This window comes from Crocuta crocuta, unplaced genomic scaffold (assembly GCF_008692635.1).
Source record: "Crocuta crocuta isolate KB4526 unplaced genomic scaffold, BGI_CrCroc_1.0 scaffold26, whole genome shotgun sequence".
NCBI lineage: Eukaryota > Metazoa > Chordata > Mammalia > Carnivora > Hyaenidae > Crocuta > Crocuta crocuta.
Genome location: NW_027532249.1, coordinates 2,615,971 through 2,628,770, shown reverse-complemented (window position 1 = coordinate 2,628,770; position 12,800 = coordinate 2,615,971). Strand labels below are relative to the sequence as shown.

The window sequence follows — 12,800 nt, the reverse complement described above, 5'->3', positions numbered from 1 at the left end:
CTCTCTCTCTCTCAACAATAAACATAAAATAAACAAACAAACAAANTGTATGGGCGCGAGTGCAAGTACGGAGCTCCTTACTTCTCCGCCATCTTGCCCCTCCTCCTGCCCCAGGGAACCTACTTTTTGTCAGGACTGCTTTTGGGTGAGTTCAACTCAGAATTTCTTTTGGTATCATCTTCACAAGGAAACACAGTCAGTGGTGTGCTGCCTAACTGTTACAATGGGGTTTTCATTCATGCCCCCAGTAAGTAGAAGTTAAGAGTGTTCAGATGCACTGTACAGCCTTTCAAGGTGCCTGCCATTCATGACAATGCAGAACATAACAGGTCCACTCGCCCTTGGTCCCATCCCTACCCAGCACACCCTCTGCACTTTTAATGAAGAAAACCTACAGGACAGAAATGGTCTAAGACTCAAGGCTTCATAAATGTGGCCAGTCCAACAGGTAGGGAGACAGATGAGGATAAACACATGTGTAACTGGTGAAATCTGAACACGAGCCCACCACCTTTAATCTTGCTTTATGTCTTTCAAAACGGGAGGGGTTTGCTGTCTACAGAAATTCACCTGAGCACTGGGTGTTGTATGTAAGTGATGAATCATTGAGTTCTACTCCTGAAACCAATACCAATGTTAACTAACTTGAATTTAAATATATGAACTAAAAAAAAAAAAAGAAAGAAATTCACTTAAAAACACAAATCTCTTTGGAAGAGATTACACACTGCATTAGCCAAGCCACATTTTGTTTGGTTCACCATTTTTGTTAGGGAGACCTTTCAGAAGAACAACTGCTATAGAGCTTTGTTCTCTTAAACACACTATGTTGACTGGCATATTCTTGATCTTATATACAGTCTGTGGATTTGTTGTGAAGTCTTATTTTGCTGGATCAGAAGTGTGATCACTAATTTTCTTTATATGGTTATAATATGCTACAACATTTCAGATTTGGGAAAATTAATCCTTTCAAATGCAATGTCTTCACCTTTCCATAAGGATAATCATAACTATCAAATAATGGGGCCCTGACTTTTGTTTTGGAAAAATCTGGTCATGTGGCTCCTATGTGAAAAAATGGAAGAGAATCACTAGTTCTCCCCCTGAGGCAACGTCACTCCCCTACTCTGCCTCCACGTCAACTGTGGTCTCCTGTTCATCCCATATAGCTGCTAGTCCCCACTCACCTCTCAGCATCCTTTGTTGGCTAAACGTAATGGAAAAATTCCATCACAGGTCTGGATGGAGCTACAAGGAAGCACATGATCTCTTGGTTGAAAGAAGAGATCACCCTAGAGAAAAATAAAACCCCAGATCTGTGCTATACCTAGGTATGGGATTTCAATGTACACTATTGGCGCAGGGAGGGAATCACAAGCCAGTCCATTATCATAATGTTGGCCCAGGATCCAGATCGTGCAGCAGAGGTAAGCACCGAACAGTCCTACAGAGGCACCTTCCCAACTGAGGATACGTGAGATTGCACCTTGCTCATCAGGAGTTTTTCTTAAATTTAGAAGTAATGTGGGTGCACACTACAGCATTACTGAAGATGGCAAAAATGAAGAATGATCTAAATCTACATGGTCAGTGAAATCATAAAAATCCCAGAAGAGAATACAGTCAGTAACCTCTTTGACATCAGCCATAGCTACTTCTCACTAGATATGTCTCCTGAGGCAAGGGAAACAAAAGCAAAAATAAACTATTGGGACTGCATCAAAATAAAAAGCTTTTGCACAGTGAAAGAAACAATCAACAAAACTAAAAGGCAGCCTATGGAATGGGAGAAGATATATGCAAATTACATATCTGATAAATGGTTAGTATCCAAAATATATAAGAAACTTATAAAACTCAACACACCCAAAATGAATAATCTAATTAAAAATGAGCAGAAGACATGAATAGATATTTTTCCAAAGAAGACAGACAGATGACAGACACATGAAAAGATACTCAGTGTCATTAATCATCAGGAAAATACAAATCAAAACTAAAATGAGGTATCATCTCACACCTATAAGAATGCCCCAAATCAACAACACACATGAGAGGCAACAGGTGTTGGAGAGGATGTAGAGAAGGGGATCCCTCTTGCACTGTTGGTGGAAATGCAAACATGTGCAGCCACTCTGGAAAACAGTGTGGAGTTTCTTCAAAAAGTTAAAAACAGAACTACCCTATGATCCAGTAATTGCACTATTACCCAAATACAAAAATACTAATTCAAAGGGATACATGCACTCTGATGTTTACAACAGCATTATCTACAATAGCCAAATTATGGAAATAGCCCAAGTGCCTATCGACTGATGAATGGATAAAGAAGATGTGGTATTATGCAGGAGAAGAAGGGGAAAAATAGTTGGGGAGAGGGAGGGGGGCACACCATGAGAAACTCTTGAATGCTGAGAACAAACTGAGGGCAGATGAGGGTGGGGGAGAGGGGAAGGGGGGTGATGGGCATGGAGGAGGGCACTTTTTGGGATGAGCACTGGGTGTTATATGTAAGCCAACTTGACAATAAGCTATTTAAGAAAAAAAGATGTGGTATAGCCATACAATAGAATATGACTCCACCATAAAAGAATGAAATCTTGCCATTTGCAATGACATGGATGGAACTACAGAATATTATTCTAAGTGAAATAAGTCAGGGCAAATACCATATGATTTCACTCATATGTGGAATTTCAAACAAATGAGCACAGGGGAAAAAAAGAGAGAGAGGGGCAAACCACAAAACACTCTTAACAAAAGAGAACAAACTGATGGTTACCGAGGGGAGGTGGATGGACAGATGGGTGAAATAGGTAATGGGGATTAAGGAGGGCACTTGTTGTGATGAGAACCTGGTATCGTATGGAAGTATGAAATCATTATTACACTGTAAACAAATATTACACTGTATGCTAACTGGAATTTAAATGAAAACTTAAAAACTTAAAAAAATAAAGTTAATGGAATGGGGAAAAATCTACATGGTCAGAAATCAGGGACTGACTATATCTACACATTCAAAGACTTCACAGCCTATGGAAATCACACTTTAGAAGAACATTTCATAACATGGGAAAATGTAGAACTTGAATAAGGCAACTTACAAAAGAGTACTTGCGTTATGATTCAAAGTTTGTTTTTAAAAAGGCACATATATGCCTAGGAAAAATTCTGGGAGAATATAGACCCAGAAGTAAACGGTATTTTTTTCTGGAAGTTAGGATTACATTTTTAAAAGGTGGTTTTCCTTACCCTTCATTACATTTTCCCGAATAATCACCAACGAATATGTATTATCCTAATGATGAACAAATCAATTCAATTTTTCTAAAAATAAAGATAATTCTGACCTGAGATGCATTTGAAAGCTTTTGAGAAGACAAAAATGGCTTGGATTGTTTTAAGAAGAGCCACATCCGAAGCTGGATATATGCACTGGAGCCTTTGTGGTTATGAAATTTGTGACAAATGCCCGTGTAAAATGAGGGCTGCTTTTTTTTTGCCCACTTTCCAGTTTTCTCTTCTAACTCATAATTTGGGGGTAAAAAACAATGCATTGGAATTATACCTTATGAAGAAGCTATTGTTTTAGATATGTAAATTTTCAAGCTTTCTAAGACTAAATGCAATGTCTTGTTATCACCAAGGTAATGGGGGAAGGGTGGGAATCTACAAGAAGGCAGTGTATTTATATTTATACTATTTATATTTATGTTTATATTTATTTAATTGCTTAGCTCAAACTGTCTAAAGCCTGACAAGCAACTTAACTTTTAATAACTTATCTCTATGAGATGATAGTAATGAACCTTTTAAACTGTTTAAATGGATCACCTACAAAATGTAATTATAATTACAGGTAACATAATTCTTATTACATGTAATAAATTATAATTATAATTTCATTTGTGACAATTCAAGTGAACAGTAGATATGGTACGTTATTAGCCTATTAGGACTATTATTATCTACACCATAGGTTGGCAAGCCTCATTCACCACCTATTCAGGTACAGCTTGTGAGCTAACAATGGTTTTTAGATTTCTGAGTGGCTGGAAAAAGGCAGAAGAAAAATAGTATTTCATGAAATGTGAAAATTAATATGAAACCCAAATTTCAGTGTTCACAAAGTTTTACTTTTTGAGAACCACACTCATTCTCTTAAATCTGTCCGTGGCTGTTTTTGCATTACAATGGCTTCTAGAAAGAAATGTGACAAAGTCTAAAATACTTATTAGCTGATCCTTTACAGAAAGAATGCCTTCAAGGTGGTTCTGAATATTATTTGTATTTCCCATCACCAGTCTCTAGATGGCAGAAAAGATCCTTAAAGTGGGGGTTACTGGCATATAGAATATATTTATATTCCCTATTAAATCACCCCCTGAAAGTCACCCCTTCCAACAGCACAAAACGTTTTTTTTCTATACATGTTCAATAAACCCAAAATAATGCCTGAAAGAAACCAAAGGGTTCATTTAGCCTAGAACTAACGTCTGTACTGAAATTTAGCATTTATGCACTACTGCCTAAAATAAATAAATATTACATAAATCTGCACCATTAAAGAGGCTTCTCAGGTATAGCTGACACATGAAATTGTATATTTAAAATGTACAATGTGATGATTTTACATATGTGTACACTGTGAAATGATTACCTCAATCAAGTTAATTAACACATCAATGACCTCACATAGTTATAATTTTTTTAAGATATACTCTCTTAGCAAATTTCAGGAATACAATATACAATACAGTACTATTAGGTATAGTCAGCCTGCTGTACATTAGATCTTCAGAATCTATTCATCTTATAAATGAGCTTGTACCCTTTTATCAGCCTCTTCTCATTCCTTCCAATACACCATCATTAGCCGCCACTTTTCTACTCTGTTTCTGTGAGCTGACTCTTTTGTTGAGTTCCATATATAAGTGGACAGACAGACAGTATTTCTTTTTCTCTAACTTATTTCAGTAGCAGAAAGTCCTCAAGTTTTATCTATGTTGTCATCAATGGCAGGATTGCCTTCTTTTTTTAAGGCTGAATAATATTTCATTATATACATATATAATGTGGATATATATGTATACACAGACACAGACACACATATACCACATTTCACATTATCTTTATCCATTCATTGGTTAAGGGGCACTTAGGTTGTTTCCATATTGTGGCTTCTCAGTTTTAATGTGTCTATATAACATTCTTCTCTTTATAGACTGAATTCTACTTGTTAAGCCTCCAGATTATGCCAATTAGGTTGTGTGTGTGTGTGTGTATTGGGTACTAACTTGTTTTAATAGATTATAAGCAGTTTTAGGACTTTATTTTTCTCCTAGCATTGGGTAGATACGCCACAAAGTAGACAGATTTTGTGCATGAATCAATAAGAGGAAGGTGAGTGCGTACACACACACACACACACACACACACACACACACACAAAATCGCTCCTTTGTATTTACTAGCACATAAAAATGAGATGAGAATCCCTTGAAAGAAGGATGCAAATCTATACAATCAACATGATAGTATTATCTCCTGTTGACATACTTTTCACCCCCCTCACGTTCTCTTCTGCCACTTCTGTCCCCGTTTCCTTTTTCTGTAACTTCCAGGCATAAACATTTCCACAGAAGCAGAGAAGTGAAAATAGGACAATGGATAACCCAATGCCAATTCCCTGGTTTAAGTAGTTTTATTTGTCTCTCTTTTCTCCTTCTCCCTCCTTGCCTCTCCCTCACTCTCTCTCATGTTTGTTGTTAAACCAGTAGAAAGTTGCAAACATTATGACACTTCACTCCCAAATAATTCACCACACATCTCCTAAAATAATGACATTTTCCTGTAAGCCCACAATACAATCATGCACCTGAGAATTAACAATAGTTCTAGGGGCGCCTGGGTAGCTCAGGTGGTTAAGCGTCTGGCTCTAGATCTTGGCTCAAATCATAATCTCCTGGTTCATGGGATAGAATCCCACATGCGGCTCTGCTTGGGATTCACTCTCTCCCTCTCTCTCTGCCCCTCCCCTGTGCTTGTTCTCTCTCTATCTCAAAACATTTTAACAATAATTCTATCCAATCAGCTAATAACCAGTGAATACTGAAATTTCTCCATTTAACCTTAAAATGTCTTTTAGAGATTTTCGGGTGAGCCAGGATGTAAGGTAGTCAGGTTTCACACCTGGTTGCTGGACTTCCCCCCCCGCCCCCCCATTTTCCTTGAAACTGCAGGAGTCCCCGCTGCCACTGCCTCAACACACACTTCTTTTCATGATGCTAAGTTTTTTTTAGAGACCAGAGTATTTGTCTTGAAGAATCCACATTCTGGATTTCTCTGTTTCCTGTGAACTCATTTAAATTACTTTTCTTTTTAAAAAAATGTTTAATGTTTCTTTATTTTTGAGAGAGAGAGGGAGTGCACATGCACACAACTGGGGTAGAGTCAGAGAGAGAGGGAGACACAGAATCTGAAGCAGACTCCAGGCTCTGAGCTTCAGCCTGGAGCCCGATGCAGGGTTCGAGCTCACAACTATAGTGTAGGATCATGACCTGAGCCAAAGTCAGATGCTTAACTGCCTGATACGCCCAGGTGTCCCTTATTATTATTTTTAATGCTCTATTTGTCCTCTGAGAGCACCCTCCAGCTGGATGCTTTAAGACATTGCTATTATTCTTTGATCAAAATATTCTTCTGGGCTCTTTTTCCACAGCTGAGACCCAACAGCAGCCTCCCCTCTCTCCATGTCTCAGCAGCACCTCCATCTGAAGAGACCTTCCACTTCCTTCTAGACTTTGCCATTCAATAACTTGAAAGTGCTAGATTGCTTCCCCCACCCCACCGAACCTTTGCTGAACACATCAATGGGCAGCAAGAGGAACCCTTGCAAATTCAAACAAGATCATAAAGGAGGGTGAGTTCCCCTTAAAATGTCTTAATGCCTTCTCTTACCTCGCATAGTAGTCGTTGGGTGGAACTGCTTCTTGAAAGAATTGGAACTGGTATAAATAAAGTCCAATCAAGTGCCCCGCAGTGAAAATCGCCAGCAGCACACAAAGACAGCTGAACAGCAATGGATCAAACGTCCGGCACCAGGACCACCAGGTGCACAGACCCAAAAACACAAAGAAGTACACAGATGAGGTCAAAGATGGCAACATCATACCTAAGGAAGAAGAGATGTGATCATGAAAAATCGCACTGAACTGGAAAATCATTCACCACTGAGGAAATGTCGTTGTTGGAGATGATGTCCATTTCCTTCATATGCTTTCAGGTGTGGATCAAGTTATTAAAACAGGAATCACATTTCATTGATTAAATCAGACCTAATACTACTTTTGTTGTGAAAGAGATCACACATAGGGTAGTATTTGTAAATATAGGGAAACCCAAGATCATGAAAGAAATTCTTCCCATGGTGTTTCGGCAGAGTAAATATCTACGTTTCACACAGTAAATTCAGCATAGTTACTTGCCTGTTTCCATCTTTCTACTTCTCCCTCCAATGTTTTCAGGAATACTTACGTGCCCATTGCAACTTACCCTGATACCATTTTTAAAATGTTTATTTATTTATTTTTGAGAGAGAAAGAGAGATTGAGAGAGTAGAGAAGGGGCAGGAGACAGAGAATCCCAAGCAGAATCCATACTGTCATGGCAGAACCTGACAGGGGGCTTGATCTCATAAACCGTGAGATCATGACCTGAGCCAAAATCAAGAGTTGAAAGCTTAACCGACTGAGCCACCCAGGCGCCCCTTCCTGATTCATTTTTTATGATAACTATTTTTTGGGTTAAGTTGGATTTATAAAAATATTACATCTGTGGTAAGGTCTCCCTAAACCTTTGTCCTGCCCAACAAAATTTGATTCGTACTATGACCAAAAGGGGACGTGGAAAATGAGGTAATTTTTTTTACAGGCACTTGAAACCTTTTGTGGGGGGCGCTCTGAAATGACTCTTCATTAAAATATTGGGATATTTCTTGAGAAATTCTATTCTCTTTTCCACTTTTCAATTTTGCTCTTTAAAAAAATTGTCACATTGTTTCATCTTGTGCAGTTTCAATGAAGGGGTATGGTCCCAACTTCCCAGTGGCTCTGGAGCAGCTGCCAGCAGCAGGATGGAAGGAGGGAGAAGATGGAGATAACATTATTATGGAACAAGCAGTCGGCAGCCAAGATTTAAAGGAAGTGAGTGTCTGTGCTGCAAGATTACAATCTCACTGAGGAAGAAAAATAGTATATCCTGGAGAGTTAAATTAAGACTACTAATGACCCAGTGTAAACAGACATGCTTTCTGAATGCATACATGTGGCTCTCTGGAGAGTCCAGACATTGTTCATCATAGCTGATCGCCATTCATGGGCTCTGGGGGAGAAGAACAGTGGTTTTACTGATCTATGTATAAAAAATAACATCACCAAGATATGGAAAAGATTGCTTTATGGAGGTTAACAGAATCCAACTAAGGGGCGCCTGGGTGGCTCAGTCGGTTAAGCGTCCGACTTCGGCTCTAGTTGTGATCTCGCAGTTTGTGGTTTTGAGCCCCGCGTTGGACTCTGTGCTGACAGCTCAAAGCATGGAGCCTGCTTCGGATTCTGTGTCTCCCTCCATCTCTACCCCTACCTCCCCCACCGCTCCTGCTCTATCTCTCTCTCTTTCTCAAAAATAAATATTTTTTTAAATAATAATAAATAAATATTTAAAAAATTAACAAAATAAAAAGAAACCTCCTAAAAACACAAGAAATGAGACATGAACAGGAAAAATTATTTGTGTGTGTGTGTGTGTGTGTGTGTGTGTGGTGTGAACGCGTGACCAGTTTTACAACAGCTATCGTTATGAGTTTGGTGTTTCAGAACGGGCCAGTTTCCTTCTGCATTTGCTCCTCAGCCTTGTCCTTTCATTACTCGCCAAAGTGCTACCTGTGCCCCATCCGGAACTGGAAACTCTCACCTGACGAACCGAGTAAAATGGTCACCACAACCTTTCCCGCGGTGGTGATCATGTTGCCAATGAACTCCTTAAGCTTGGAGGCCACAGAGGCGAGTCTGCGGAACATTTTTAATTTTGTGCTGTCTTCCACCTCGCCTTCCACACCGTCGCCTTCATCTAAATCCTCTTCGTAGATCAGTGCCTCTTCTGGATCTATTTTTTCTCCTCCGGCCTAAATAAAGGAGAAACAGAAAACACTGCAGTCCGGAACTCTGCCAACACACCCAGCAGATTACATGGTTTGTAATTTATGGGTCAGTCAGTGAGGTGAACTTCACAAACCAGGGGAAAAATGCAGACAACCACTTAAGTCCCCCCAGGTCTCTGACAGTCCCTGTGTAAGCTCAAGTCACTTGGGTCCCTTCTGAAGAAGTAAACAGGAAACATCACCGATCGTACAACCCAGAACAGCATGCCACTGAGCCACATGAACTCACTAGGCAGAAGAAGATGCCATCTGAAACATCTATGAAAAACCTTAGCTTTCATCAGTCTTGGTTTGTTTCTTCACATTTACAGAGCTTGCCACCAAGGGGATAGGTAGTTTGATTAAGGGATCCATGGCTTTAACCAAAATGGTGAGTCAAATCTGTGCTTATGAAATTCCTTTTCTTTCCAAAGTAAATTTTGTCCACTATTTAAGTATTTCCTGGTCAGAAGAGGGGTGAGTGGCCTTGGATCCCCTGACTAGATATACAGTCACTTCCCAATTTATTCTTTTGCTGAATGATGTACTGGTTCAGTCCTGGGTGATTCGGCACCTTGGTACCATCGTCAGAGATTTAGGGAAGAAACACAGGGGCAGAACGTACACATAGCTCTATATATTATTTTAAACTGGGTATACTGACGTGTTTTTGCCTGTTTTGTTTTTAGAGAACACATAGTAATATTTTTTGGCTAATTATAGTCTTTCCCTAGAAGGCTTGGGGTTTTTTGGGGCGCCTGGGTGGCTTAGTCGGTTAAGCGTCCGACTTTCGCTTAGGTCATGATCTCGCGGTTCGTGGGTTCGAGCCCCGCATCGGGCTCTGTGCTGACTGCCAGCTCAGAGCCTGGAGCCTGTTTCAGTCTGTGACTCCCTCTCTCTCTGACCCTCCCCTGCTCATGCTATCTGTCTCTCTCTCCTAGAAATTAAAAAAAAAAAAAAAAAAAAAAGAAGGCTTTGGGTTTTTATTTTTTAAATTGTTAGAAATATAAACCAACACCTTAAGACAAAAGGTTGTTTTAGGTGTTCAGGCTCTCTTGCATTTGCCTCTAGGCTGGCGGACTACTTTTTAAAAATTACTTCTTAAATGTTTATTTGTGAGAGAGAGAGAGAGAGAGAGAGAGAGAGAGACAGAGCATGGGGTGGGGGGGAGGGGCGGAGAAAGAATCTGAAATAGGCTCCAGGCTCTGAGCTGTTAGCACAGAGCCCGACATGGGGCTTGAACTTGGGAACAGTGAGATCATGACCTGAGCCAAAATCAAACGCTTTATCAGCTGAGCCACCCAGGTGCCCTTACTCTGGCAGACTTCTTTAGCCCAATTGAAAAGACTGCACTGGCTGTGGAGCCAGAATGGTCTTTTAGGCCCAGTTCAGACATCCATTTAAGGCTTAAAGAGTACATCCCAGTCTCTCCATTTTCCCATTTTAAAGTGTCCTCCCCCCCCGCCTTGATATACTTAGCCCAGATATTCACATGATATTCACTGATGGTAGCTGAACTTCTAACTATGCCCTTGTGCATGAAAGGAAGCCTGCAAAGAGAAGGCTGGTACCAAGTTCAAGTTAGTGCCCAGTGACCTTGAAAACTCAGAGATCTTTCTTTGCCTAGGAAGACACAGGGTGCTTGTGACAAGCTATCTATTGATGAAGCCAAGGGTATAGGATGTACCCCTACCCTCTACACACACCCCCACACCCACCTACACCCACCCCTATCCCACCCCACCCCCACAGATTTGATCCAGGGTCTATACAAGTCTATATACCCAAATTGGATTCTATTATATTCCATCATGACACATTTGTATCTTTCCCTGAAGGAAAAGGAAGGAAGACATCTCTCCCTGTTCAGAGCCTAGTGTGTGCTAATATCTCACAGGAGATACAGTGATAAACATGTAAACAGGTAGAAAATTAACAAGCTGAATCTCTCTCGTAACAAATAAGGGGATATGACTGTGAGTGGCAGGGTGGCTATTTTAGATTACAAGGTCAGGGAGAGCCTCTCTGAGGAGGTGGCATTTAAGCCAAGATGTCACCAAGTCATCAGTCATATGAAAATCCCCTTCAAGAACATCCCAGATGGAGGGAAGGGCTGGTCAAAGATTCCATGGTATGTTCAGAAAGAAGGCATGTGTTCCCTGACATCCTTCCTCTTCTACCAATTCACCCTCCTCTTGTCAATCAGCTGATGAGGCTGCTTCCCACTTCACTGAGAGAAGGGGTTGAGGCCGCCAGCATGATGAGGGAGCCAAAGACATGCTGAGGGCAAAGCACAAGCTATCAACCATCCCCCCTTCCACAGGGGATATGTGTGACAATCCTTAGGCACTCCTGGCTCTCCGAGAACAAAGGAAAGGGAAAAAGAGAAAAACAAATGATTAACTGATAGAAATCACAGTTTACAAATGTCTCAGTAAATGACAAGGAAAAGGCAATCTTATCAATAGCCTGACTTCCAGAAACCCACAGCCTCAGTTACCTGAAGCCCTAACATCACCTTCCCCTCCTTAGCGATGTGCAGAACAAAGGCAAGAGGAAAATGTAAGTTACATTAAATTTCTTTATAACCTGCAGCTCAGTGACAAGTACTTGAGGCAAATACAGAGTATAACATTCCTCCAGGAACCCCCTACTGTCTTAGTGTTAGTATTTTGCTAGAAGGAAAACCAACAAGGTCAACAATAGCAAGGCCTCCGGTATCTCAGGAGTCCTCTTGAGAATATGAAAGTCCTTTTGGAAACCTCCCTTTCTCCTTACCTGCCCCCCTACCCCCCCAATTCCATAGTATACAATCAGTCACTCTTCACAACTCCAGTGCAGCTCTTTCTGCCCATGGGTCCTGTCCCTGTGCTTTAATAAAATCACCTTTTGCACCAAGGACATCTCAAGAATTCCTTCTTGGCTCTTGGCTCTTGGCTCCAGATCTCTCCCCCCACCCCCACTCCCAATCCAAAACTGCATCAAGCATACCAGCCTAGAACTCACCTGTGCAGTGGGCACGCGGGTCCCCCTGGCCTGTGACTGTGGATGAGCCGTATGCCCTGGGACACCAGGGAGGACAGTTCCAGCCATCCCGCCCTCTCCCCTGCATCACCTCATGCTCCCTTTCTCCCATATGTCCCCATCAACAAACACACGTGCCTCACCATCTCCAACCCACACCCCTTCCAAACCCCATTTGCCTCTCACAGTGACTCTCCAAGAGCTAAAAACATGGCACCACTTCCCCTACACCTAACTTTTCTCAAACTCAATCTAAGTGGAGTTTGATCGCCAACCACTCCACCTAGTAAGGGCTCTGATGTGGTCTGTTTCATTCGGTGATGCCAAGGGAGACCGCAGCTAGGAAGCTATTGCTGTGGTCAAGGAGACAGGAACTTACGGAGCTGAGGAGAGGTTCATGTCTTTGCAGTTTGTCTTAAAGGTCAAGTCAGCAGAACTTGCTGGTAAATTTGATGTGAAGGGCGGAGGGACAGAGGAGAAGCAAAGAAAGTTCCTGTGTTTTCATCATTATTGAGGAGATGAAGATAACCAGGGGTGGAGTGGGGTGGGGGAAATTCAGTTCTGAGATGCCCTT

General features: G+C 41.1%; 1 protein-coding gene across 1 annotated transcript in view; it reads right to left on the bottom strand.

The window, feature by feature from the left end:
* Window positions 1-12,800, bottom strand: part of PIEZO2 (piezo type mechanosensitive ion channel component 2) — a 446,101-nt gene that overhangs the window by 175,028 nt on the left and 258,273 nt on the right. Inside the window, exons 6-7 of the mRNA XM_077778264.1 lie at window positions 8,977-9,187; window positions 6,967-7,180 (exon numbers count right to left, since the gene is read on the bottom strand). Coding sequence (XP_077634390.1) covers window positions 6,967-7,180; window positions 8,977-9,187 — 425 coding nt within the window. The remainder of the gene's footprint in view (window positions 1-6,966; window positions 7,181-8,976; window positions 9,188-12,800) is intronic.